Source organism: Penicillium coprophilum, assembly GCF_028826855.1.
Source record: "Penicillium coprophilum strain IBT 35676 chromosome Unknown utg000006l_segment0_segment0, whole genome shotgun sequence".
NCBI lineage: Eukaryota > Fungi > Ascomycota > Eurotiomycetes > Eurotiales > Aspergillaceae > Penicillium > Penicillium coprophilum.
The window spans coordinates 2,187,254-2,213,505 of record NW_026622725.1 but is presented as its reverse complement, the minus strand read 5'-3'; the positions used below and the strand labels follow the sequence as shown (position 1 = coordinate 2,213,505).

Sequence of the window (26,252 nt, the reverse complement as noted above, 5' to 3'; positions counted from 1 at the left end):
TAAATATGATGCTCAACATCTTCAAATTGTCTAGGGCCCATTGGGGGATGTATGAATGATGGAGAATCTCGGGTCTCCAGCCCGTCAGCCCGGACTCCACCAGTTGGCCTCCAAGCGCACCAAACGGCCGCGTGCAGCTCAAGCTTGCGACAGATGTCGGCTGAAGAAGTACAAGTGCAACGAACAATATCCATGTTTGCATTGTAAAAGTAGGTGATGAATCTAGAGGGGTATTAGATGTTTTCTAACAATTATAGAAAGTAACCTGACCTGTATATATCAGGGCAATTACCGAGAGCGGGAAAGTAGCCGGTCTGCAGAGTAAGTCAATCAGTTAGGCATACACTGTGCTAGCTAATATTCATAGATATGTCACTGAACTCGAGATGAAAGTGGAAGAGCTGACCTCAAAGTTGCGTGATGCGGAGGCCAAAACTTCCACTAGGTCTCCCATCCTACCAACAGCTGAAACCCCATGTTCTATGCGGGATGCCTCCACGCCACGGGAGGGTATAAGGTTATCAGAGATCCCCAAAGAACCTACAGAGAGTGCCGACGACAAGATCAGCAAATCCACATACACCGACGGCATTGAATCCCACGGTGGTACGTGCGCGGCTGCAATAACTGGCCATCTGAAGAAAGCGCACGAGCCCAAAGGCCAAGAAAAAGCTTGTTCTTGTGCATCTGACTCCTCAATCATCTCAAAGGTCTATAGGCCAAGCTTCTCCCCTTCGTGCGCTGCTGGAACGGGGCAAACGTTGGCAATTGAACAGCAAACCTACTATTTCGACCAGGCTCATATCTTTATGAATGGATATTTTGAGAGTATCCACTACATCCACCCGTTTGTTGATAAGGAGGACTTCCTCGCGCGCGCCAATGATCTTTGGTTTAATCGATCACGCACGCCTGAGCCGAGTTTTGTCGCACTGTACCTCAGTGTCCTCTCGCTTGGGTCTTTGGTGCGCGTATGGGATGAAGATACCATAGCCGGCCTGGATCGGTTTGAATGGAGCCGAAAGCTGTTTAGGGAAGCGCAGGTATACCTAGATCGTTTGCAGTTTTCGAACGATCTTGAAACTGTCCAGTGTCTTTATATGATGGTGTGTGGGTAGTTCCCGATGAGTGATTGCACGCTAACTTGGGCAGGCCAAAGTTTGTCAAAATGAACTCGATCCCAAATGTGATTTTTCCTTACAATTTTCGATTCAATATCTAACTAAACAGTGGCGTACATGTATCTTGGTCTCGCAGTACGGACATGTCTTTCTGCTGGTTTCAATCGAGACATTCCATGTCTAGGAGACTCCAAGCAGCGTTCTGGTTGGATTTCAAAGACCTGGTGGTAAGTCGAAAGTCTATGTCCCGATAGGACTCAGTAGGTCTAACCAGGTAGCAGGGGCCTATTCTCTTTGGAAATGTAAGTACACTGCCTATCATTGTTGGTGATATATACTGATGAGTTAGTGAGATGAGCTTTTCGGTTGGACGACCGGACACCCTTGGGATGGATGAATACCACACCCGCAGCATTCCACTCCGCGATGATTCTGAATTTGCCATAATCCCATGGATGATTGATTTTGCGCAGATCATCCGACAAGTCTCTGTCCAGATCTACCATTCTCGCATCTCATTAGAAGACAAGTTACAACTTGCTCTGCAGATCGAAATGGAAATGGATCGCTGGCTAGCGAGGCTTCCAGAAATGATCAAACCCGATATTTCCGGACATGTAATGTTTCGTAGTGCCCTGCGCGACCCGAAGTGGGCACGGAGACAACGCCTTGTGTTGGGAACTAGTGAGTTATCACTGGAATCTCGGGACTTTCAAGGTTCTAGACTCCCGACTAATGAGTGTAGGGTATTATACCGTCAAAATGCTGCTCTTCCGGCCTTTTTTAAGCCACTTCAAGCGCAAACTTCGAAATGCTCCAAGCGAATTGGACCAAACTTTTAACAAGTGTTTGGACTCCGCCATGAAGGCCCTCCAATTGGTTCATGACATTTACCGAGTTCACACTTTTTTCAGCTGTTGGTATGTTTCTTCGCTTGGTATTAGTGCGTTAATAACTAGAAAACATCTAGGTGGTATAACACAACCTACGTGATGTTTGCTATATCGACACTTCTCCTTCCAATGTCTAGGCTTGGCATGTGCGCTGAGACCATGCCCTTCTTGCGATCCGTGGAAATGGGCGTAGAGATCTTAGACGCTATGGAGGAGTCTGCGATAGCCCGAAAGTCGGCTCGGATTATCAGGCATTACCTCCGGGACTTTCGAGCACCTAGAGCTTTGCGGCCAACTGGGGAGGATGGAATTTTATTATCTGAGGCGGCACAAGCATATGAAGTACCAGTATGTATACGCATCCTGTTTTTCCAAAGATTTGCTGACCATGTAGAAATGGGCTTACGGTTTTGGCTTGCCCGGATACTCTTCCGAGGGGATCGCTCGTCTATTTGATGTCGGAGGGCTTTCGATGCTGGATGGATGACCTTGTGGACCCAGAGATATTGATTCAAGGTTCTGTCTGACCATGTGTTGCGAGCCACCCCTGCTTCCCGATTTACAAGTTATATGCAGCGAATTCGCAAGTACGTGAGTTCAAAGCAGTTGAAGAAAACGATCAAGATACTAGAGTATCAGTCCAGATATCTCTAAAAGCACACGTGCTACCTAGCTGCATTCGGATCTCACAAAAGATTGGCTGCTACTCGTGCTGCGAACCTGGCTTGTTCTCCCGTGGTTGGTCAGTCTGCCACCGGTGAGCCTTCTGCTATCGGTGAATGCCGTGCTATGAACAAGCCTTCTGACCTAACATTGCTGGGTCTAGGGAGCATCAGATGCAAGCCCTAATTTGTGCAAAAAAAAAGAGCAAGACCGTTAGATACTCTATCAGAGCTAGGGTATTGGCTTTATACCTATAGATCTAGATGAAATAGATGGTGGAGAGCTATCGAGCATACAGGGTAGTAAGATCCTGCAATGTCACCTCGCGAATTGAAGTTCCCCAGTGGAAGTTGCAGAACATTTCTGGCCAGTTTCAGCTTATAAGCTCAGAGAATACAAGAAGAGTCAGCCTCTAGCATGGCTTTGTGATTTCTTTCTGGTGGTCTTTTTGTACGTCTTTTTTCGTTACGTATCTTCTTTCTCGGTTTTATAGGTAGGCAGTATAAAAGTTGGAAAATGGCTCCTCAATATGCGCAGACCACTTTTCATACACAACGTCTGGTATTGAAAGCACAAATTATCAAAAGCTTAGGAATAAAAAAAGACTGAAGTCAAAAGAAGTAGTTGCTCCTCATATACAGCGTGATATCTGCCTCTTTTGTCGAAGGAAAGAAATGGTATTTACATAATAATTCGGCAGCATCCAATGCCATCACCACATGAAAGGGCAAAAACGATACTGTGTCAACCAGAGTAGATCAATCAGCTAAGACCAAGAGATCGAAACCAAACATGCGGTCAAAAGACATAAGATCCCAAAGGAGAAGCCACAATCAGGTGGCAGTCATAGCACGTATATCTCATGGAATCAATCCCAATACTCCTCCCAATCCCTATCAGCCACAGTCTTATTCCCTGGCCAGAAGTCACAGAATTGAATTATGCTCATTCCATCATCTGGATCAAGTGGGCAAATATACCAGCCCGCAAAACTGCCAGATTGTAAGATACTCGAGCCATGAGACATCCCGACTCTCTGTATATCCGATACGCTTCATGTATATGTTCATACAGATCATGGATTTCGTGGCTTGTTCATATTGCTATCAATCCGTCCACAGCTACTGTCACGACCATCCCCATATTTTGCGTACCGAGCGACGGTTGGATCCGGATGCGAAGTAGACGGGGTACGGCTTAGCGAGCCCGGGGATGAAGGTACCGAAGAGCCGGGTGTTTCTGCAGATGCAGCTGTGGGGTTCGCCGTTGCTCTGGCTGCGGCTGCAGCAGCTGCAGAGTTGCAGTGTGCACAGACAAAGATGTTGAAGCCGCGACCGTTGCAGCTAGGGCAGATTGCTCCTCTGGGAATCGCGTTAGTATTGGGGTATAGATGGGAAGGGTGTTTCAGAGGTGTATACCTTGGGGCATTTCCAGCACAACCCTTGCATGTGACAACCGTCCGTCCTCCAATGCACGATCTGTGCTCGGGGTCAAGGTCAAGCAAGGGCTGGATGGAACTAGCCATTGTGATGGATGTAGAGATACAGAGAAGGGAAGTAATTGAAAGGTAAATGGAATGCAGAGAGTGAAGTATGATCAAGATCCTGATATAAAGTGCAGAGGGCTTGGTGGTATTGTTCCTTTCTCTCAGGAACAAGACTATCAACCAAGAATAGTGAGTATACTGTGAATCCTCAAAGAAGAGTTGGGAGTAAAAGAAGACAATAGTGCCAAAGTGTGATGAAGGCAGAAAGGATACGGAGATATCACGGATTTCTTATACTCCGTACAGGAAGACAGTAATCAGTGCCACGAACTTCCCGAGAGTTTCCAGGTGTCACATATGCGAAATGCACAAGGGAGCGTGGCATTGATGACGGGAATCAAGACTGAGTCCGGGATGATCAGCAGGACAGTGAGAAGGATGGTGATAGGGCAGTTTAGCAGTTACATGTACATGGATATTTCATTCACCCATATAGGGGCCACTTGAACCGAATCCTTTGGTTTTCCAACAAGAGAAGAAAAAGCAAATAGATCCAACATGAGAGAGGGAAACGGCACAAAAACCGTTCTGGACTTAGCTGAGCTGTCGAACCCTGCCCAGGTGCTTGTACCTGTCGAGCTAAGGTACCCAGCTGCGGAAATGCAGGGTTTATGAAACAGGAGCTGGTGGGGGATTCTGGTGTTTCTCAATCCACGGCCCTACATAGTTCATAGGCTTTGCAACGGGCTCATTCGCTGGTCATTCTGTGGGAGGTCTTTAGAGCAGAGTACATGCAGTGAAACCAAGATGCCACCAAATTGGCAAATCAAACTTGATCTAGTGTTAGGCAGGCTGTCGTTCATGTGCGGCGGAAAAGATGTCCCAGAAACATGGCCGCCACATCGTGACACGAAAGAACAAATCGCACAAACTAGTATCCTATTATCCCTCATGGGTCAGGACGATTGACATGTCCAGTATGGGATGGAAAATTCCAACCACGGATAGCTGCATTGGACCATGCGACTATGATATGATCTCCGAAATGATGTATAGATGGATACGCGGCCATGCTGGATGGATTTCCGATGATTTCTTTCCGTTCTCCCTCAGCTGTCGTATTTTCCTCGTGAGATGATCTTTCCATCTCAACCGAAAACGGTAAAGTACCATGCATGGAACTTGGAGTTGACAGCCAGACAGTCACCTAGCCCCACTTAGGATATACCCGATCAGGAACAGTATGTAATAGTTCAGGGGGATCTCCAGAGGGCTGTCAATATGTATGGCAGTAGAAAAAAAGCGCAGGGACGATCTCGCGCAGGGATCAAAGCGATGCAATGATCTCCATAATCCGCGTATCACATGGATAATAATGTATCGTAAGCACAATCTCCGATAATCACAGCCGGAGAGAGCGGACACAACTGACAGGTGCGTGTGGTGCCGACATGATCTGAAAAACAAGGCAGTAATGGGAGGTGAATGGGAGGTGAAAAGAAAGCTCTGTGAGAGATCTGAGCAACCAATAAGGAGAAAGAAACAATCAAAATTTGGTCTCACGACCAATGACAAGGCCAAATTCATAGCCCGAAGCCCGAAGCGCAGTGGATGTCACATCGCATCAAGCAGGTAACCGTGGAGGTGCTGCAAGGACAAGGGGAAAAGACCCACGGAGTAGAAAATGCCCCCTTAACATTCTCATCGCAACATTGCAAGGATTCCTTGCGGCCGTTTGGCTTTCATATCTTGAAGCGCTTCTGCAGGTTGGTCACATGCAGACTTGAATGTGAAAATGATACACATGAGAAAGATTTCACTTTCGGGGTTTGCATGTCAGTCAAAGGATCAATGTTATTTCAATCCAAGGGCAAATAGAAGGAAAGGGTATGCGCGTCATTAGGGGGGCTGTGGGTACTCAAACAAAAGACATCCGCCTCTGATGCGGTAGGAACTAAGAGCTAGTTTCAAACTCCCATCTCGTTCAAGCAGTTCGCTGGTAGGGAACCTGCAGCCAGCCACTTCGAATCACGCGCTAGTCCAGGATACTCAGTCGAAAATTTGAACTCGGACTGGAATCGAGGCCTCGCATGAGCAACGAATCCCGTCAATTATCTGAAGTTTTCATGTCTTAACAAATCTGAGACCTCCGAAGGCTGCCCTGGAACCAGAACGTTTGCAAATAGCCTTGGGCAATCGTTGTCACAATTGGACCCGAGGATACTCGAGGAGGGGGGGAGCAACATATGAGGTTTCACGTAATGGGAAGAAGACTTCATTGCAAGTCAGCTGATATGAACCTATAGGATACCTGCAGCCCAGTTCCCATTGTCGATGCAACAATTCTGGGTCACCGTTTTTTGGTGGGAATGTTGTTCAATTCTATCGAAATGACATGACTAACTTCTTTTGTTGTCATTTGAGGATACGTTGTATGTGCAAATACAAGATCGAGCACTGTAGAACATCAGATACTAGTCTCCGAGAATCGGCTTCTAAAGATCACTTGAGGCATAGAATGAACTCACATTGCAAGCAGGTGTTGACGCTTCGGCGACAGTGGTATGATATCACGGTGCATTTTCAAATGAGACCACCCAAAAATACCCCAAATCGGTACCTGACAGGCTGAGGTGGGATTACATGATACTGAATCAAAAATAAAGGATTGACATTCTCCGTTACGATCTGCATAGCTATCACATGGAAAAGAATACGGCGCTAGGTGGCGCTCCATCTTAGAGTCACCGTATCTGACCCAGCTCATGGTTGTATGTGTAGCCACGGTAAAGGGGAAAAAAAGCAAAGAAATAGGGCATAAACAAGTTGTCCAACCAATAAAGCGCCCAGCCGCAGCGGCTCCCATGGCCAACACAGCAGCGATCATGTGAGGACCTCGTGTGCTTGCTCATGGAGCCACGACGTAAAAACAGCAACGACGGGGGGAGCGTAAAACAAACAAGCACCCTGAATCCATCCTTCCACGCAAAACCAGAACGCCTGGGTAATCCCGAAATCATAAACTCGTTGGAACCACGCCGAGACTCTTGTTTCGGCGTTAAATCATAAAATATGGAAAGGCAGAGAATGAAACCGAAGTTAAATGATTCCAATCACTGGAAATATTCATTAGGCAAGGCTGCTAGTACGGCGATAGTTCCCAGACCGCCCAGCAAAGCACTGACAACAGCCGTGGTGGCGTGGCTCGCTAATGACTTTGATGTTGGGTTGTCAGACTTGATTCGCTTTGCGGGACGCTCATTCTCAGCAAATGCAGACACATTCTCGGCAAGCGCAGAGCTGATCGCATCTTTGGCCTCAGAAGAGATTGTATCAAGGTCGGGATCTGACTGGCTGGCTGGCTCTTCAGGCAGCCGCTGAGCATCTTGGGACAGACTGGGTTCAAGAGACGACAATTGCATCTCTGTCGCAGTACGTTTCAAAGTTGAATGTCTAGATGTTGTCTGGTAGGGCACACAGGCATCTTCCACGGGTGCACTGGTCGAGAACGGTCCATCGTGATAACAATTCCCGAATTCATGGGAGATGGACGGTACCCCAACAGTACTCTCAATCTTCCGTTGCATTGGTGGATATTTGTTCTGGCATGAGCTTGGCAGCTCACCAGAAACAGTGTGTGTCGGGAATCGAGCACCTGGGTTCGTCATACCAGGGGGAGTGTGTGTCAGCAATGGTTTGCTCTCGCTCCGTGTGGGGTTCATCGGCTGGTCTGCAGGAGCCTCGTGGTGCAGTCGAACTGGTCCAGCTTCCTCAACAACATGCTTGGACACTTCGACAGCATCAGTGGGGTCGATGCGTTCAAGCTTCTTCAAATACTCCAAATCAAGCGAGGAGTTCATATGAGGCCTTTGCGGAATAAGGTGTTCAAAAGGCTCATCCTCAGAGGAACGATGTGAGTCGTTTTCGGATTCATCGGAGACCTCACCATCTTCCTCCAAGCCCTCATTATTATCTTCCTCATCGTCGTCTTCCTCAGAGTCTTCTGCCGACACTTCACTACCAACCCTATAAATTGATTGGCTGTTGAACACCCCATACGAATATTGGCCGTGATTCTCTGAGACCGATCCACTAATAACATCTGACTCAGACATGCCGCCCTCGCTGGCCTCGGCTTCTTCGTCCGAATCAACGGACTCGTCGTCAGCGAGCCAATCTTTGTCGAAATTCGGATCCCAGTAAGGGGTCGTATCGCACCACCAAGTTCCCATCGATTGAGGCTCCCACGCCCTCACGATCCAGCATTTATGACGGTCATCAACCTCGACTTCCGTCTCGAGCTGGTGCTTCACTTCCTCGCTGAGAAGTTCATGTGGTTTTTCAACGATCCACCACAAGTTGCTCACATGCTGGCTATCTTCCTCCTCATAGATAATCCAATACCTTCGCTTATCGACCGACCAGTACCTAAGAAGGCTGCCAGGCATACGATGGAATGAAGTGTCTGATTCCTCGGAGTCTGGCTCCCAATAGACTTCTGTCCCAACGTAAGGTTGGAAGCTAGGGGAGTCATCTACCCAGTACGAATCTTTGGAAAGAGAACAACGGCGTGCAGCGTGGATGATACGCCTGTCGTGGTCAACGTCGGGGATAATATTGGATTCACCCCAAGCCATGTCTGCCAGGCGCATGAACATAGGCCGCATCATGGTCCAATTGCTGTATTTGGTTTCGGGCACCTTCTGGTAACAGACTGCAGGCAGACCATTTGCGTCATATTCATGTGGAGCAGATGGGATTTCGGTGGAGGCCGCTTTTATAGGAAATATTGTGATATCTGAGGCCGGTTTGGCAGGGGATAATTTAGCATCCCGAGCGGTATTACTATTGAGAAGCGAGCTACAAACATCCGGGACCAGTGGTGTAGGGCCGGGTGCAGCTTTTGTGGTGGACTCATTGACTGTAGACAAGCGTCCCGAATGAAGCTCCGGCTCGTCCTTTAGATCTTCCTCGCTCTGGACACTCGACACAGAAGAGACTAGAGATGTATCCGCAGGCTGCAGAACAGTAGTTTCCCAAGAGCGAGCAATGGACTCCTTAGAAGAGTCATCACTGGGTAAGTCGGCAGGCTCAATATCGCTATCGTCTTCGGGGACAGAGAAACTGTTGGTTGATGGGCTTGGATCCTGTTTGATAGCAAGTCCATCATGTGGAATGACCACACACTGGGGTTTGAGCCATTCAACCTTGCATCGGACTGAGATAGCCTCAAAAACTTCTAGACTTGGTTAGCTCCAGTACTGTCGGGGTGATATTATCAACTCACCCTGGCCACGGTCGACGTTGACGCCAAATCGGATGATATCTCCACTAAACAGTGGGGTCTCCACATCGGTCACCAACTTCGCATCATTCAGGAAGGTTCCGTGTGTTGAGCCACAGTCGACGATGAAAACCATCTATCAAGGATGTCAACTTGGCGATATGGTCAGATTTGGAGGTTCGAACTAACATTTTGGTCTGGTGGTATGTTGAGAAAGGCATGGTCACGAGACATAACCCGAGACTCAAACCAAGCGTTCTCTGTTGCAGGATTTCGTTTTCGAGTTTCCCGCTTCGAGGCACGTCCGATCGCCACAGTTATATCGCTGTCAGTGATGGTGAGGGTACGGAGAGGGTGGGTATCTTCGAAAAGGGGGGCAAGCGTCACGGTGACTGTAAATTCAAGATGTTAGTTGCAAGTCACTAATTGTTAAGAGTTCCAAGTACTTACCGCGTGGGTCCGGCATGGTGAAAGATAGATCAACGTTGGTGTGTAGAATTTGGAAAGCAGAAATAGAAAGCTGTTTGTCTCTAGGTGATGGTTAGACTGAGAGATAGAATTTGATGACAGCAGAGATCATGACAGCAAGGTAAAATGAACAACAAAGCATGGGAAGATGAAGAGTGGGGGGTAGCAGATTAGGAAGTTGGAGACAAAGGCAGCTTACCCGGGTGTTTCCAGGCTGCAACGTGATCACATGGACCAGTTGAAACAGCCGGTGGATAGCAGATTTGTTGGAACAACAAGTACTTGGCGAGTAAAGCAACTCAGAGTAGCGAGTATGAAAAGTCGTTTCAAAGCACAGAAGGTGTGGAAGAGGAAAGGAAGGGAGGGAGGGGTAGGTTCATCAATCAGGTCGAAGTTGGGTTCACCGCTGGCAAGAAGTTTGGGAGCAAGTAAGCCTCTGAAATGGAAGTCAGCTTGATCCTCAGTTACTAATAAATCTATTCAGAATCTAAGAAGCCAGTATTCAGCAAGAAACTAAGAAGTCAACTATCCGGAAGCTCAGGAACAATGAGGTATGTATGAGAAGTGATAGTGTAAGATAAGCAAATGACGCCGTTGGGCTTATTTCAAGACGCATATACCCTGGCTCGACACTTCTCGACTAGACACAGACTGATTTCATAGAAAGAGTACATATAGACTTACTCTTACTTACTGAATCTTTCAACGACGCAGTTTCTCTCTTCAACGTTGTGTATACATGTGTATATATAAAAACACAAAGATGCCGATAAGAGGTGGAGTCAGCTGATGTGGGGACTAACACGTCATCGTCATCCGTGCATTTATACGGGGAAGTATGGGAACTACCTAGTAGTATACCAGTGTATGCATAGCAACCTGGATAGGATTTTCAGATACAATGATAATCTGATCTTAATGAGCACTCTCATTTCCTCTATGGTACACAAATTACTACATGGTCAACCCCCCCAATGCACTTACCCGGGCTCGGTTTGCCGTCCATCGGCCCATCCTATCCCGAGTCATATCTCAGACCCAGAACCAAAACAATAAGAAAAAAAATAAGGCAGACGGGGAATATGTCAACCGATAGTAAATACACGCAGAGATAATAGTAACCGGAGATCCGAAGATATCGAAACCGGAAGAGAAAAAGGCTTGGACAGTGATATCCAGACTGGGGTTGAGGAAAGAAGCGAAGAATCGATGAGCGAAGATGGCCCGCGGACTTGCTTACATGCCAGGGGCACCACCGTTCATGGCACCCATGGTGTTCAGGCGGGCAGCTAGCTGAGGGTACTTCTCCTGAACCTCCAACTGAGTGCGGGTGGCCTCGGCATAGGAGATGGCGTTGATGATCTCAGCCTCAGTGCGAGCCAGCTCAGCGGCACGCTCAAAGTACTTGAGAGCCTGGGAAACCTTGCCCTGCTGGAGGAGTAGCTGGGCCATGGTACCGACGGCAATATCGCACTCGGGGTCAATGATGAGAGCCTTCTGGCAGAGATTCTCGGCCTCCTGGAAGTCGTGCTTCCACTGGAATAGAGCAAGAGCCTTGTTGATCAGGGGCAGCACGTTGATGCCCATAGGCTTGCTCTGCTTCTCCATCTCGACGGCCTTTTCAAACTTCTCAATGGCCTCGGAGTAGTTCTGCTGATCAAGCAAAAGCTCGCCATAGTAGTTGTATACATCGGGAACATCCTCAAAGTTCTTTACCGTCCGGCGGAAAGTGGCCATCGCTGAGGCGACAGAGCCCATCTTGTACTGTGTCACACCAAGTTGGATGTGAGAGTAAATGAACGAGCGGTCGAGGTCGATCGACTTCTGGTAGTCCTTGGCGGCCTCGGCAAGCTCGGTCAGGATGAAGTGCAGCTGGGCGCGGTGGTAGTAGATATCAGGGTCGTCTTTGTTGTGAGTAATGGCAAGTTCAAAGTCATCGGCCGCAGCGTCCTTGTTGCCAAGCTCCAGGTGCAAGCTGGCCCGCTTGATGTAGCTTTGAACCAGAGAGGGCGACAACTCGACACTCTTGTCCAGGTCGGCTAAAGCGCCAGTGGCGTTGCCGCCGAGGTAGGTGAAGGTGGCTCGCATGTTGAGGGCCAATCCTTCAAATTCGCCGAGCTCGCCAAGCTCAAGAGCCTTCTCGAAAGCGGCGGCGGCCTCTTCGTAGCCATCGGCAGTCTTCTTACCCATAGCAATCAGACCCTTGCGCAGCTGGCCCTTGCCGGACTCATCACTCAACTCAACAGACTCTTCCAACCCCTCGGGGAGGACCTGGGGACGGAAGCTCTGGAGGTAGTTGGAGACAAAGGTGGCACTAGGCAACTTCTTGGTGCGCGCCTCGAGAATAGCCTGGCTCTTCTTCTCGGCAACCTTCTTCAGCAGCCGTTCGAGAGAGTTGCGGCTCACGTCGTTGGAGAAGGCATCAATGATGCAGCTGGCTGTGAAGTCGAGGAGAGCCTCGCTGTACTTTTCAAGGTGCTCATATGCGATGGCTCTTCTGTTGAGGGCCTTGACGTATTCGCTGTCCATGGCGAGAGCGGCGCTGGTGTCCTCAACGACCTTCTCCCAGTCGGACTGGACGTTGTAGCACGCGGCGCGGTTGGAGTAGAAGACGGGATCGGGCTTGCAGATAATTGCCTTGCTGTACAACTCAATCGCGTTGGGATAGTCCTTGATTCCGTAGGCCTTGTTGCCGGCGGCCTTCAGCTTGGCTGCATAGGCGTTTCGGGTCTTAATTGTCAGCGAAAGTATAAGAAAGAATGTTGCTCAACATACCTCTTCGGACAACTGTCCAATAGTTGCCTCGTCCACCTCGGGAAGCTCCTCAGTGGGCTCCTCTGCCTTTTTGGGAGCCTCTGGAACCTTGTCAGTCATACGACCACGGTGTTTGAAAGAGAGCACATACCATCCTTTACTGATGCGGCCTTTTCCTCCTCAGCCTTCTTCTTTTCTTTCCGTCGCTGGTTCTTGCTCTTCCTGGGTGCTGGGGGAGTGGATTTGCTGGAATCATTCAGGTAGTAGACAACACCCGCGCCGGTCACGACAACGGCAACACCGGCAATAGTGTAAACAACGGCCTTGTTCTCTGAGACCCAGTTGGTGATGCGATTCCAGACCGATGCCGATGATGACTCGGTCAGCTTTGATGTATCAAGCACCACATTTTGGGCAGGCGTGGGTAACGGCAACTCGTTCGACATGTTGTGTAAGGGAACCAGGCAAAGGACCAACGCGGCTAGTTCTTCAAATAAGTGCAGATGTCAGTATTCAATCGGTAGGCCGGGGCAATTAGGCTGAGACAGAAGACAACGGGGTTACTAACCAGGCCTCGACAAAAGGAGTTAGAGATGGGGAAGTCGGGAATGATGAAGCTCAGAGGAAAAGTCAAGGGTTCCGCTGGCCGGACCGGCCAATCACGCGCCCTGCACCGGTAACCCTCAAGTTCTCCACAACACATGTCCGGATTGAACAGACTTGATCGGATCTTTTGTATTATTCCCCCTCTTTCCTCTTGGAATCATGTCCAAAGCCACATCGTGTGGATTCGTTTACGATTTGGCAATACTGACTTGGTAACTATAGCAACGACCGCAAGCCATTGACCTCTGCAAAAATGACTGAGAACTCTTCAATTCCACGATCTTTCGAGATCATTTCCTCCCTTCGCTTTGACCCAGGCCTTTCAGATGCCGCCTGTCGCTATGAATCGAGCTATCCTCATCCTCACAAATCTCCATACTACCTCCTCGCCTATCACCAAGATCGGCTTATAGCTGCTGCGGCTCATTTCGAATGGAACCGGGCTCTAAATTGGCTGCGACAAGACTTGCAAGGCTTCGAAGAATTCCTTGACGCGTCAATTCCAGACCGAAGCAAACCGTGGAGGCTTCGAATTGTTGTGAATAGCAAAGGGAAGACGATGGTCGAGGCAAGCCCAACAGCGAGCATTGACCTAATGAGTTTATTCATTCCCTCTCTACATACAAACCCGAGCCTGCCGATATGGCGCGTCTATGTCGACACCCACTCAACAAATCCTTCTGGCTTCACCACACATAAAACAACGGCGCGTGATGACTACACGTCTGCACGGCTGAGGGCCGGGATTAATTCACCGACAGACCTTGCGGAGATACTGATTGTGAACCCGGATGGCGAGGTTATGGAGGGCAGCATCACTACGCCGTACTTCTTACGGGACCATATGTGGATCACGCCTCCACTGAGCAGCGGCGGCAATGCAGGTACAACACGGAGATATGCATTATCCCAGGGTTTTTGTCTAGAACACACCATATCCCGGGATGAGATTGTGGATGGCGAATTGTGTTGGTTGAGCAACAGCGTAAGGGGGTTCATTCGCGGTCAGGTCATAGCCAAGTAAGAATTTCCCATAGTACATAGTATGTACTTATGTACGCACCTGGTTGGATGGGTACGTATGTTGACTAGCCGACATTTGAATGGTATTGGTAATTTGATAAAAAGGCTATGAAATCATGCTTATTTTTTAAGTTGATGGCTCCGGGGAATGCCCCTCCACAGCAGGCTTATTTTTTGGCCTTCTCGACCACCACCGGGTTGGGATTTCCCTTCCACTCCAGAGGGCGAGGACGCATGTACTCGGCCATGATCTCATCCGTAACCTGTGCCCTGCGCTCCTGGAATCCTTGAACATAAGCCTGTAGCGCAGCGATACACTTCTGCTTGATCTCGCCGGTCATCATTTTTCCAGCTTCGTACTCGGTGCGGATGCGCTCCAGCTCCTCATCATCCTCGAGGAAGAATGTCAAATACTGGAATGGAATATCGTTCTTGGTATTGCCGCCCAGCTCTCGCTGCAACTCCGCGGTGTCCTGGCCACCTGAGAAAGCGTGCTTGTTGATCTTGTTCTTGATCTTGTTAGGCGTGTCACTCATGAAGATAGCGGAGCTGTCGACACTAGCGGACATCTTAGATCCAGGGCCCTGTAGGGCGGGAAGGAAGATAGAGTGGATGAGAGAGGGCTTCTTGAACTTCATTTTCTCCGCATGTTCGCGGCACTGGCGGAAGTAGGGGTCTTGGTCAATGGCGCATGGAATCAAGCAAGGAATTGATGCGACCTTCTTCGTCTCATTACCGAAGATGTGGGGGAAGCTGGTAGAGAATGCCGCGGCGGACTGGGTAGCACAGAAGTGGAACTCGCCGATGTTGTTGCTGTCGTTGAACCCGAATGTGCCCTTGACCTGATTGATAGTAATTCTCTTTGCCATCCGGCACATGTTCTCGTAAAAAGCACCACCAATGAATTGGAAATCACTGAAGATAAAGGTCTTCTTCATATCAAATCCAACAGCAATGATATCCTTGGCGTTTGCTTTTGTGTATCTTTTGGCGTCCTCAATCTCGATCTTCTGAGAGTGCATGAACTTCTCGTCGTCGGTCATCATGATAACGAGGGGAACGTCGAAGACGTCCTGGAGCCATCTACATTTGGGTCAGTTTCCCGTATCTGCGCAAGTGTTCATCAAGACTAAACATACTTGGTGAACTCGAAGGGCACAGTGTGCCCAACGTGCATGCTGTCGCTACTCGGCCCACGGCCAGTATATAGGAAGAACGGCTCGCCCTTCTCATGCTTATCCAAAATCTTCGACAGATCACGGTGGCTGAACACGATGCTCCGGCGCATGAAACGGTGTGGCCGATGGCCAGTCACTTTCTCAAAGCGCTCCAATAGAGCTGCATTGATCGGTGTGGCTCCAAACTCCCTCGTGAGCTTCTCGTAATCAACTGGCAACAGCTTTCCGGATTCATCAACTCCACCGGACACATCGAAGGGCGTCACGATCTGGCCAACAGCCTTGGTGTCTGGGGTTTTCTCGTCGATACTCAGCGAGTTGAGCGCCGGAGGCTGGGCTGCTTCGTTGGCCATGATTGTTCCTTTATCTGCTAGAATTTGATCAGCTTTAAGTTGTCAATTGCAGCAGTCAAAAGGCCAATTCTCACTTTATTTTATGGTCGAGGAAATCGTGAATTTCTTCTGTTGCCCCTCTTGGAATATCGCGGGATGAGTCAGAATTTCTACTATCAGTGGGCACTCTGATTGGCCTGTTTTGCACATCATCAGGTGACCGGGTCTAACCCCGCGAAAGCCTTGTGCTGTGTTGATTTCTTATTCGATTCTTTTTGAGTCGATAGAATTGTAGGACTCTCTATTTAACAAAATAGACGTATCCGGCAGCTCTTTGTTTTATTCACAGTTTATACTCGCAAATAGAGTGCATCGAGCGCGATCTGTGAGAAGTATATCTTCCTCAAGGGCTTTGAATGCCTTTCTTCCCATAGGACTGAGAAAACGAATTTTTTTAGTACTGAAATATGAATAAATATTACTTAGACATATAGGAGAGTTCCAGAGCCTCCACGATATAGATACTTGCCCATAGACTTTGGCCTGCCCACCCCACCCCCCAAATATAGGAATTATAACTCTCTTTCCTTTCTTGTTGTATTATCTGTGCCTACAAGAGGCAAAAGTCATATGAAGCCAAATGTCTGGAATTTTTGCAGCAACGTTATCTATACAGGTTTGATCAATTAAGCAAAAACACTCGCAGCTATATGCGCCTGCTTGTGTCAGGTAACTACGAATATTTTGCAAGGCCATCACGACAACTGGCATAATTGGGTTAACGCCTTTGTTCTATAGTAATTACTTGTCTTGCTTTGCACTCAACTTATAGTAATAAAAAAAATCAACACCCTCTGTATCCATCAGTAGGATAATAGACGTAGATAATGTAATCCATAGTGCACACTCAGACATAAGGCGAATAAATAGATGTCCCTCTCAAGGAGTAGTCTACAAGTACTCTGTACTAGTGACACCTATAGGCTACATGGTTATCAGGTATTTAATGATAAGAATAATTTGCCGCTTGTAGACGGTTTCTTTTCCGAAGTCTTCCCGGATATTTCTTATCTATACTTTTTGTAAATATTTCCAAGGTTCCTTAACCAATGCTATAGTCTACTAAAGGAGAAGATCAATACGCCATAAAATATGGAAATACAGAAAGCAATAAATGATGTTCAAATATACAATTTTCTGCCAGCTAAGATAACGGTTGTCGTGATGGTCCTAAAGCTCCTAATAGGTAACCTCACCTCGAGTATATTGGGCTTTGGGTTACTCAAAGCTCTTGTAAAAGCCGTCACATTATACCCGTAGGCCATATTACTTACGGAGTATACCAAATCCCTAAGATAATGAATAGCTAGAGGGGCCACAATCTCGATGGCGTCCATCTTCCAGCGCCGATCCTACGTCTCAAGGCCAACATTCTTTCTTGTAAGGAGGATATTCCACAGGAGCGTTAAGTGCATGCTGTCTCAGAACTGGTATGTAGAGTTGTGCAGCAATCATCAACACAGGATCCAGACTTAACAACCCTCTGTCCGTCCTGTGTTTTGTTCACCCATCTAGAATCTTTCTTGATCATTATCACAATTATATCATCTCCATGCTCTCATGGCAATTAGATGGAATGTAGCATGATATGCATGGCTACAACGAGAACGGATAGGTTATTCTCTCTTATAGCAGGGGGCATTAATTCTTTTGCGTCCACAACTGGACCATGTTTAGACTGGCTGTTCGAGGACAGATAAGGAATATGAAACCGGACCAGGACCTGAGTATCCGATTTGCGGCGGATGTTCCAATTGACATATTGAGCATTTAGCATGATATTTCTCTACTAGGTTTGGCTGAGGTGTGTCAATACCCTATCCAAAGGAACAAGCCTAAGTAATGTGGAAGATTATATATGACTGCTTGTTGAAATACAAGTGGTGGAACATGTTGTCCATATTTTTGGGACCGTCTCCAGCTTTTTGAAACTAGTCGTCAATCAGAGGAACACGATACTACGCATGAATGTCCACCCAAATTCCCCCGCCGCTGTAAAAGCAACCTTCAACCTCGTTCAATGTCGATTGGGCACCTGCATCTCGGCTGCTACACTTCCACTCACACCCACCATGGGGAAATGTAGGTGCTAGCATCCGCTGGCGTGGTCTGGGAGTCTGTGAGACCTCCACTGGTGTGTTGGTTAGTACATATACGGAGTACAGCTATGTAAAAGCGACAGTCTAGAGGGCTAGAGTCGCAAATGATCTCTGTTAATCCTTCTCAGCAGAAACAGAACCTATTGCTAAGGACCCCAGTTTCCCGCATGCTGCCAATAAGTCGAGTCCAAGTGTTATTTAAATGCGCTGTACTCTTCCGTACGGAGTACGGAGTAGTATATCAGCCCACTGTTCTAGCTCACCGTGAGCACTTACTCCAATCCACCAACCGCTAGCCACCTTGCCCCGCGCATCTGCGTCGGGTATCATTCCATCCCACCTCAATATTCCCTCTACCCGACACTTCATGCAGCAACCCGCCGCTAGGCACGCCTTATCAACGGGCGCGCAAGCCACTGTATGCGACACGAAGCCCCCCCTTACGCCGGGCCTCGAGAAGATATCCACAGTGCGGAAGTCGACTGACTGTATAATTGGTGACATGTGTCAATTAGTACTCTGCACTAAGTCAGGGTAGTTAAGTAGTAGGTAAACTTGCGCGGATATGTGGGCCACTGATGTTTGAGACTATGCTAGTAAGCTTGTCTTTTCGGCCTGCTGCAGATGTGGATTGCTTTTCCTGTTCTGAGAAGGGCCGGACACCTTATCGATGATTTTTGTACTCCGTATATAAGGGACAAAGAGACAGGATTTGATATCGACTTTCGGGACCGTTGGAGCTCCGGAGGGGTCCGGTTGACACGTATCTTTGTCGTGTTGGGCGAGGGCGTGGAAAATGAGACCCGCTCGCTTTGTTGGCTGCGTATTTTGTTCGGTTCAAGACTTTCTTTTTTTTTTTTGACATCGTGATATACATAGTTTGTATTCCGAATGGGATTCCAAGGTTGGTTTCACCGCGCGAGCTAATTTCCGTGGTGGGGGCGAAGGGTCAAGGCTATGGTCTCATAATTTTCCCGTAGATTTGGCCTCGGATTCGAATTTGGACTGTAGACTCCTCGCTAGTAAGTTTCACTCTTTTGGTGTAGTGCAGAGGTCCGAGAGGGCGCAGAACTCACAGTATGCAGGGGCAAAGGGCAAAGCCGCCGAAATTTACTGCAACATACCTTGATGTCCACGGGTCAAGGAGTACTGTAATGTCAGTAATGGCAGACATACTCATTAGTATCAATATATTATTCGCCCCTACAGCTACAGCCCTCGTGGATATTTGATTCTTAATATCTCATATCCTAACCTAAGTGGGCAAAGTGGGCAAGGTGAAGAAGATCAGCCCGAGACATGTCCATGGGTATCGCGACGTTGAAACCAAAGCCAGCGTTCTGCAGCTGGCCCAATCAGGACATATGGGCAGGTTGCCCTAATTCGCTTTTTGGGTGCCTGTATTAGTTCGTCCGTGGCTCTAGCGGGTCAGCATATTATTTAGATCCCACTCTGCCCAGGGTATTGTGGTTCTAGCCTAAAATGATAAAATCAATCCTCTGTGGCTCATTTGGGTATGGGATACCCCGTTCTAAATATATCCAATTCTACAGTCTTGTAACTAAATGCGTCACTATGCCGGCAAAGGGGTAGCTAGATGGGTCGGGAGCTTGGACAGCAATCCAAGACATGTATGCACCGCAGAGCATCATGAGGTTGTATCAAGCACCTAGAAAACATTATATGGAGGTTCAGCCTAGTGTGTCAACCAGTCAGCATGAACGGTTCTCTCCCTCCACGCGTAGTGATAGGTGTCGGGTGATGTGGGAGACCAGGCAACGCGGATGTTGGTTGGCTGGAGAGAATCTCCTATCCAGCTACTGGATAGATTGGCTTCAGCAAAAAGCCCTGGAGATGTAGACGGATGACATGAGTCGGTAGTCGGAACGTCACTGTGGTGAGTTGAGACGCGTGCGAATCAGAAATGACCAGCTTGACGCATGACACCCCCCGGTCAATCGACCGCAACTGGACCGGGATCTTCACCCATTTTCACTTTGGGCGTCCACTCTCGCTAAATCAAAACTTGGATTCTGTCGATTTGTGATATAAAAGAGTCATAATTTTGTTGAATGTCTTTGAAGGAACATATGGGTCACCGGGCAGTTGCGCGTGGAGAGAGAAGTGTACCTGGGTGAAATATTGGTTTCACAGGTGCCTGGCTCGGAGCTTTTAAGAAGGGCATTTCCTAGCTGGACTGCGTTTTTTTTTCACGATTCCCAATCTCATCTAACATGCTCCACTATTAAAGCGGCACATTCGTCATCCCGTCCCCAACCTTGGGAGTTTAGCCTTGGAAGTTCTAGGTGTTCTAGAGGGCGTCGGAGTCCTCGGAATTAGAATCTAGTAAGAGAGTTTTTTTTTTTTTTCAAGTTTGTGGTGTTTTGTTCATGGTTTTTGGTGTTTTTGGTATTTTTGGTGATGTTATTTTCATTTCTCTGTCGTCATTTTACAATCTCATTTCCATTGAAATTTTGGTGGAGATTTTCCCCCCGCAAGTGCTTGATGCACACTAACCGGGAAAAATAGATGCCAAAACATTCTCCCTCAGATTCCCCTTTTTCATTTTCTTCTTCTTCTTCCTCTTCATCTTCTTTCTACCTCTCATCTCGTAGTAGCTCATTTTCCCCAAGTAAGTGGCTCAATTACTCTCTGATCATCTTTCCCTTTTTGAGATCCCGGGTGCTTTTCCCCCTCTTTCACCATTGGTCTACTCCTGTATGAGATCTATATTCTCAAAACTTTGTCCGCTCCCCATGACATCTATTCAATATTGCGTCGGCTATCGCGACACGGTTTCGTACATTCTTCGCTAAACACGTGTGGCATTCTCGTTCCAATGCTGATCAAATTTTAGGCCTATCATCGACCTCGCACCGGCGCTCAACATTCCAACCAAGAGATCATCTTGAAAGTCTGATCACCAAACACGGCTACCCCACACCTGTGTCACTTTCTTCCCTGCGAGATTTGACAGCCACCTCGTCTACTTATACTCCTCCTTCGCCTCGGCACCGTTACCCGGACACTGTTCCGATTGACTTTGATTCGCTTACCTCATCCTCATCCACACGACCGATTCCAATCCCAAGACGCCCCGGCCCAATATACGACCTTCCAGTGACACCACTCACCGGTCGGTTCGATCACTCTTATTTTGACGATTGGGAACGCGTGTCTCAATCTACCTCCCGACAAATCCCTTCAATCCGGCCTCCTCGTCGCAGCCATCTTTCGCGGCCCCCGCAATCCTCGACAAGGATGCGTTCTGATAACTCCCCCTACTACTCCCCGGTTGCCTCGCCTATCATGTCTCCCCGACGCTCAAACTCCCCCCAACCAACTCGCTCTCGGACCCAGAATCCATCCAAGGCTAAGCAAACCCAGAACTTCCATCTCGGCAGCTTGCCCCGCTTCCATCCTGCCGTATATCAGTCGAGCAGCACTTCTCACAACGCTGTTCCTCAGCCTTCGTCTCCTCGTCAATCCTGGCAACCGGTCTACCGCACTACAGCCGGGTCACGCGACATGATGTGGCAGTACCGTGAAATCATTGAAGGCGTCCACCAAGGTCCCTCGGCGCCCCGTCTGGACCCTCTGGTTAGTCCTGGCCCCGTGACGCCCCTGGCGCTAGAGGCGGGTGATTACCTTGCCCATGGCTCGATGAACAACACATCCGAACGGAATCCACGGGATGTCCCAAAGAACTCTGGCCCTCCGGCCGAGTTGGTCGAGAAACTCATTGCCTATGAGGAGAAGGCTCGGCAGATGGCTCGAAAGCCCGCCAAGGGCCGGTAACAGACCTATCGCACCTTGAATTTGCATCAAAAGGTTGTTTCCGTCTATTATCCATTAGAGAATTGGGCTCCCCTCTCACTCTTCCGTGCCTGTTCGTTTAATATCTGCTTTTGGTGTTCTGGGAACAAAATGAGTTCACCCCGCAGGGCTGATACAGTTTACATGGGGCCTCCTTTTTGTCGTTTTTCTTCTCATTGTTGCCATTCCCGTCGCTCTCACCCATGATCAAACATCCTCGGCCTCGGCCGACTACTGCGTTTGATCTTGCATCACGAAATCATGTATCTAAATTATATACCCCATTCTAGTCCAGTCTCTGGACCTTGGCATATCCAAGTGGAGCCAAAGCATCGACCCTCAATACGAAATATCATATTGTATTCTTTTTATTCATCTACAGTAACTGCTACCCAGACTGGAATCATGACAAGGGTTCCTTCGAACCTTGAGGTTATAGGTAGGTTGTTGATGGCCAATGTACTTTTGAGGTGCGGTTAACATGTTGGCCTCGCAGTTTGGCATTTGGTACTTGAATGTGTCTGCTGGGTCATCGATATCCGCTTCATTTAGGGTTCATCACATCTTCTATATTGCCATATATAGAGCGCCTTTCTGATCTGGAGATAATCCCAGCCAAAGATTTTTCTTTCAATTTTGGGGAGCGGTGAAGGGAAAAGTTGTGCTTGCATAACTTGGCCCTAGCAGGCTTTTCACCGAGCACCCTAATATTTTTTGAGATTCCAGGTCTGATTCTTTGATGATCAGAGTAGAGATGATATACAAACTCTCAAAGTTAATCCCCAGATTTACTACTCCCTATAGAGCTAGCTCGAACGCCACCTCCGAAATGTGCCTAAGGCATCCTCAGCGATTCGGAGGAATACCTACTCTCCCCGAGAGGAATCTGCGGGGCCCAAATAATCATTGAAATAACTTTCCCTAGCAATATTTTTTTTCAATAACCCCATCAAAGACAATATTTGGATATACCCCAGCTTCCCCAGAAAAGACACGGCTTGCAAAACTCCCTTGGCAACCCAGCTACCCTCAGATCACTCTATCCTTATCGACATCCGTCACCACATTTCAATTGAACTACTCGTTGCGCACAAGCACCATTCGACCCGTGCGAGGTGTTCGTTCTGTGACTCTTTGGGTCTGCGATCCGGGTTCAGAGATTGGAGGAAATACTCGGGGCTATTGAACGATGTCATCGGCGCCGGCGCCCTTGCCTGTTTCGGTATCTGATATGACGGGGCAACAGAAGGCAGAAAACGCGCTTGCTCAGTCTGGGACGTCGAAGTCAAACTACAAGGGCTTTGTGGCGGGTGTTTTTTCAGGCATTGCAAAGCTCAGTGGTAGGGGTTCTTTTTTTCTGTGTGTTTATTTAGTGTTGACGCTAATTTCCTTTCTACAGTTGGCCATCCGTATGCATAACCAATTACTTCGCCTTGAGTCAATTGTTAACGAAATTGCACAGATTCGACACCATCAAGGTTCGCCTACAAACTAGCAAAGATGTGCAGTTCCGAGGACCGTTGGATTGCACTCTGCAGACTTTGCGAAAGGAAGGATTACAAGGGTTTTACAAAGGAGCTACACCACCGCTGGTCGGATGGATGGTGATGGACTCTGTGTAAGTACTTTGCGCTATAAATCCACAGGGATACTGCTGACTTGCCTGTAGCATGCTAGGATCCTTGACTCTATATCGTCGATTATTACTCGAAAATGTGTTCTCGAAACCCTACATTCGCCCTTATCTCCCCTTCTCGAGCTACCAGTCAGACCTCACCATCCTTCCCAGTTTTGGACATGGCATTGCAGGCATCATGGCCGGTACAACGGTCAGCTTTATCGCAGCCCCAGTCGAGCACGTCAAGGCACGCCTGCAGGTGCAGTACGCCGCCGACAAATCGAAGCGCATGTACAGCGGGCCGATCGACTGCCTGCGCAAGATGGTAAGTCCTAATGGCTGTTGTAGATGATATACGCAATAACTAACATAAAACAGTATCGTTCGCATGGCATCAGCGGCCTTTACCGCGGACTCTGGGCGACGGTCCTCTTCCGCTCCTTTTTCTTCTTCTGGTGGGGTTCCTATGACGTCCTGACTCGCTACTTCAAAAATAACACCACGATGTCCGCCCCTGCAATCAATTTCTGGGCCGGTGGAATTTCTGCCCAATGTTTCTGGCTCACTTCCTACCCATCCGATGTTGTTAAGCAGCGTCTTATGACCGACCCTATGGGTGGCGCGCTGAATGATGGACAACGACAGTTCCGCGGCTGGAAGGATGCTGCGGCCGCCGTATGGCGTGAGCGTGGGTGGAGAGGGTACTGGCGGGGCTTCGTGCCGTGCTTCCTTAGAGCGTTCCCGGCGAATGCAATGGCTCTGGTTGCGTTCGAAGGTGTGATGCGTACCTTGCCCTAACCCCCTAATGGTCTACACGAACCTAAAAATGATTGAATATACCGAGGTTCCATGGCTATATAATTACTTAGAATAGAAGAACATACCCATTGTTTATGCAATACTTGTCCCTGAGGGCATTTAATCCTTAGTCAGGGCACTCTGTGATTAAGAATGGACTATTTGGTGACAGGCCGCATTCGGCGATGAGACCCTTCGGGACCCTCCTTGAAGTATCCTGCGATAACACAGACGATTTTCAAAGCCCGAGCAAATGGCGATCCGTAATTGGACCATGCAACTGGATTGTGATCGCGCCCGCCGTTGCGATCTCGGCCATTGTCGAAGGATCCTTGATAGCGAAGTGACATGGGTTGTCTTGGTTTGTCTCTTTCCGGACAGGGCAAAGAATAAAAGTAATTTATAGCAGTGCTCTTTGACATTTCAATTTTCTTCCACGTTAAAATTACTTTCCCATAGTCGTCACCAGGGGAGGAATTGAGGCAAGGCTGAATAACCTGAGTCTGGTTCCTGAGTGCCTGAGGCATCACCGCAGACCAAACGTCAGCGGTTTCACTGGACAGCGACACGTCGCAATCCCCAATTTCACGTTGATCGGCCATGGCCGTTGCACGCTCCATGCGCCGCACGAGCCCAATAAGCCTCATGCTAGCGGCGCTACTGGCATTTGGTTTCATATGTTTCATGCTTTCGCCCTCGACTCCCTCCGCATCCTCCACATCCGCTAGCTCCCAGCAGCGCCAGGAATACGCCGCGGAACATCCTCTCTCCCCACCCACAAAGCCCTTCTTTAAATCACAAGCAGTTCGAAGCGATGGATATCAGGCAGCTCCTCCGGTCGTTCACTACGACCTCAACAACCTAACCAACACCGCGGACTCAGTCGGAAACGGCGAGCGGGTCCTCATCCTCACCCCGCTAGCCCGATTCTACCAAGGATACTGGGAAAACATTGAGAGGCTGAGCTATCCTCACGAGCTGGTCTCCCTGGGATTCATTGCACCAAAGACAAGCGAGGGAAACACCGCAGTTGCGGCTCTAGAAAAGGCCATTGCCAAGACGCAATCGGGGCCAATCGACAACCGCTTTGCGAGCATTAGCATCCTGCGCCAAGACTTTGACCCGCCATTGAAATCCCAGGATGAGAAGGCCCGCCATGCAATGGCCGCGCAGAAAGAGCGTCGTGAGTCAATGAGTCGTGCGAGAAACAGTTTGGTTTTTACAACGCTCGGTCCGGCAACTTCCTGGGTCCTCTGGCTGGACAGCGACGTCGTCGAGACACCAACCTCTCTCATTCAGGATCTAACGGCTTTCGATCAGCCCGTTATTGTGCCAAACTGCTTCCAGCGATACTACGATTCCTCGAAGAGGAAATGGGATATCAGGCCTTATGACTTCAATTCATGGGTTGACAGCCAGACCGCGCAGAATCTCGCTGCAAACATGGAGCCTGATGAGATTCTCCTGGAAGGCTACGCTGAAATGCCTACGTATCGCACCTTGATGGCGCACTTGCCAGATATGAAAAACCTTGATCCGAAGAAGATGCTTGCTCTTGACGGTGTCGGCGGTACGGCCTTGTTGGTCAAGGCTGATGTGCATCGCGACGGCGCCATGTTCCCTGCCTTTCCTTTCTTCCACTTGGTGGAGACGGAAGGCTTCGCGAAAATGGCTCGAAGACTGGGGTATGAGGTCATTGGACTCCCAGATTACTTCGTATGTTTCCACTTTCATTTAGTGCAGCGAAGGAGATGATCTTGCTAACATGTTTTTCAGGTCTACCATTATAACGAGTAAATGGCTTCCAGCCTCGTCTAACATCTATTTCGCATGCATACGTTGCGCTGTGCGCGTCTTGACCTCTTTCACCTTTCTTCGCCATTCAGGAGATTCATTAACAACTTTCCGTTGAGGGGGGTTTTATTTCATATGTACTTGTGATGGTTAATTCCCCAGGTCCCAAAATTGACATTGCATTCTTCTGTGTATTACCAAGGAATATGACGGGTATTCATTTATGTTGAAGGGGAGTTAGCTCTAGGGTTGTTACTGG

General features: G+C 48.5%; 9 protein-coding genes across 9 annotated transcripts; 5 read left to right on the top strand and 4 right to left on the bottom strand.

Annotated features, from left to right (window-relative positions):
* Window positions 1–55: 55 nt before the first annotated feature.
* Window positions 56–2,501, top strand: N7500_009791 (Zn(II)2Cys6 transcription factor; the record flags this gene model as incomplete). Its single annotated transcript, XM_056680930.1, has 10 exons — window positions 56–209; window positions 258–321; window positions 368–1,106; window positions 1,153–1,186; window positions 1,231–1,348; window positions 1,403–1,423; window positions 1,471–1,805; window positions 1,867–2,041; window positions 2,092–2,362; window positions 2,409–2,501. The coding sequence occupies 10 exons, from the start codon at window positions 56–58 to the stop codon at window positions 2,499–2,501; spliced, it is 2,004 nt and encodes a 667-aa protein (XP_056528312.1).
* Window positions 2,502–3,752: 1,251 nt separating this feature from the next.
* Window positions 3,753–4,202, bottom strand: N7500_009790 (uncharacterized protein; the record flags this gene model as incomplete). Its single annotated transcript, XM_056680929.1, has 1 exon — window positions 3,753–4,202. One exon carries the CDS (start codon window positions 4,200–4,202, stop codon window positions 3,753–3,755), a length of 450 nt encoding a protein of 149 aa, XP_056528311.1.
* Window positions 4,203–7,276: 3,074 nt separating this feature from the next.
* Window positions 7,277–9,913, bottom strand: N7500_009789 (FHA domain protein; the record flags this gene model as incomplete). Its single annotated transcript, XM_056680928.1, has 4 exons — window positions 7,277–9,402; window positions 9,451–9,583; window positions 9,637–9,839; window positions 9,898–9,913. 4 exons carry the CDS (start codon window positions 9,911–9,913, stop codon window positions 7,277–7,279), a joined length of 2,478 nt encoding a protein of 825 aa, XP_056528310.1.
* Window positions 9,914–11,151: 1,238 nt separating this feature from the next.
* Window positions 11,152–13,115, bottom strand: tom70 (putative mitochondrial outer membrane translocase receptor (TOM70); the record flags this gene model as incomplete). Its single annotated transcript, XM_056680927.1, has 3 exons — window positions 11,152–12,645; window positions 12,691–12,770; window positions 12,821–13,115. 3 exons carry the CDS (start codon window positions 13,113–13,115, stop codon window positions 11,152–11,154), a joined length of 1,869 nt encoding a protein of 622 aa, XP_056528309.1.
* Window positions 13,116–13,528: 413 nt separating this feature from the next.
* On the top strand, window positions 13,529–14,299 carry N7500_009787 (Aminotransferase class IV; the record flags this gene model as incomplete). The annotated part of the gene is made up of 1 exon (XM_056680926.1): window positions 13,529–14,299. The coding sequence occupies one exon, from the start codon at window positions 13,529–13,531 to the stop codon at window positions 14,297–14,299; it is 771 nt and encodes a 256-aa protein (XP_056528308.1).
* Window positions 14,300–14,465: 166 nt separating this feature from the next.
* N7500_009786 (tryptophan--tRNA ligase WRS1) lies at window positions 14,466–15,829 on the bottom strand (the record flags this gene model as incomplete). Its single annotated transcript, XM_056680925.1, has 2 exons — window positions 14,466–15,381; window positions 15,438–15,829. The coding sequence occupies 2 exons, from the start codon at window positions 15,827–15,829 to the stop codon at window positions 14,466–14,468; spliced, it is 1,308 nt and encodes a 435-aa protein (XP_056528307.1).
* A 2,111-nt stretch (window positions 15,830–17,940) lies between these two features.
* N7500_009785 (uncharacterized protein) lies at window positions 17,941–21,765 on the top strand (the record flags this gene model as incomplete). The annotated part of the gene is made up of 2 exons (XM_056680924.1): window positions 17,941–17,950; window positions 20,825–21,765. The coding sequence occupies 2 exons, from the start codon at window positions 17,941–17,943 to the stop codon at window positions 21,763–21,765; spliced, it is 951 nt and encodes a 316-aa protein (XP_056528306.1).
* Window positions 21,766–22,972: 1,207 nt separating this feature from the next.
* On the top strand, window positions 22,973–24,199 carry N7500_009784 (uncharacterized protein; the record flags this gene model as incomplete). Its single annotated transcript, XM_056680923.1, has 5 exons — window positions 22,973–23,123; window positions 23,183–23,192; window positions 23,246–23,401; window positions 23,453–23,726; window positions 23,780–24,199. The coding sequence occupies 5 exons, from the start codon at window positions 22,973–22,975 to the stop codon at window positions 24,197–24,199; spliced, it is 1,011 nt and encodes a 336-aa protein (XP_056528305.1).
* A 600-nt stretch (window positions 24,200–24,799) lies between these two features.
* N7500_009783 (mannosyltransferase complex subunit MNN9) lies at window positions 24,800–25,996 on the top strand (the record flags this gene model as incomplete). Its single annotated transcript, XM_056680922.1, has 2 exons — window positions 24,800–25,915; window positions 25,976–25,996. The coding sequence occupies 2 exons, from the start codon at window positions 24,800–24,802 to the stop codon at window positions 25,994–25,996; spliced, it is 1,137 nt and encodes a 378-aa protein (XP_056528304.1).
* Between the last annotated feature and the right edge of the window lie 256 nt (window positions 25,997–26,252).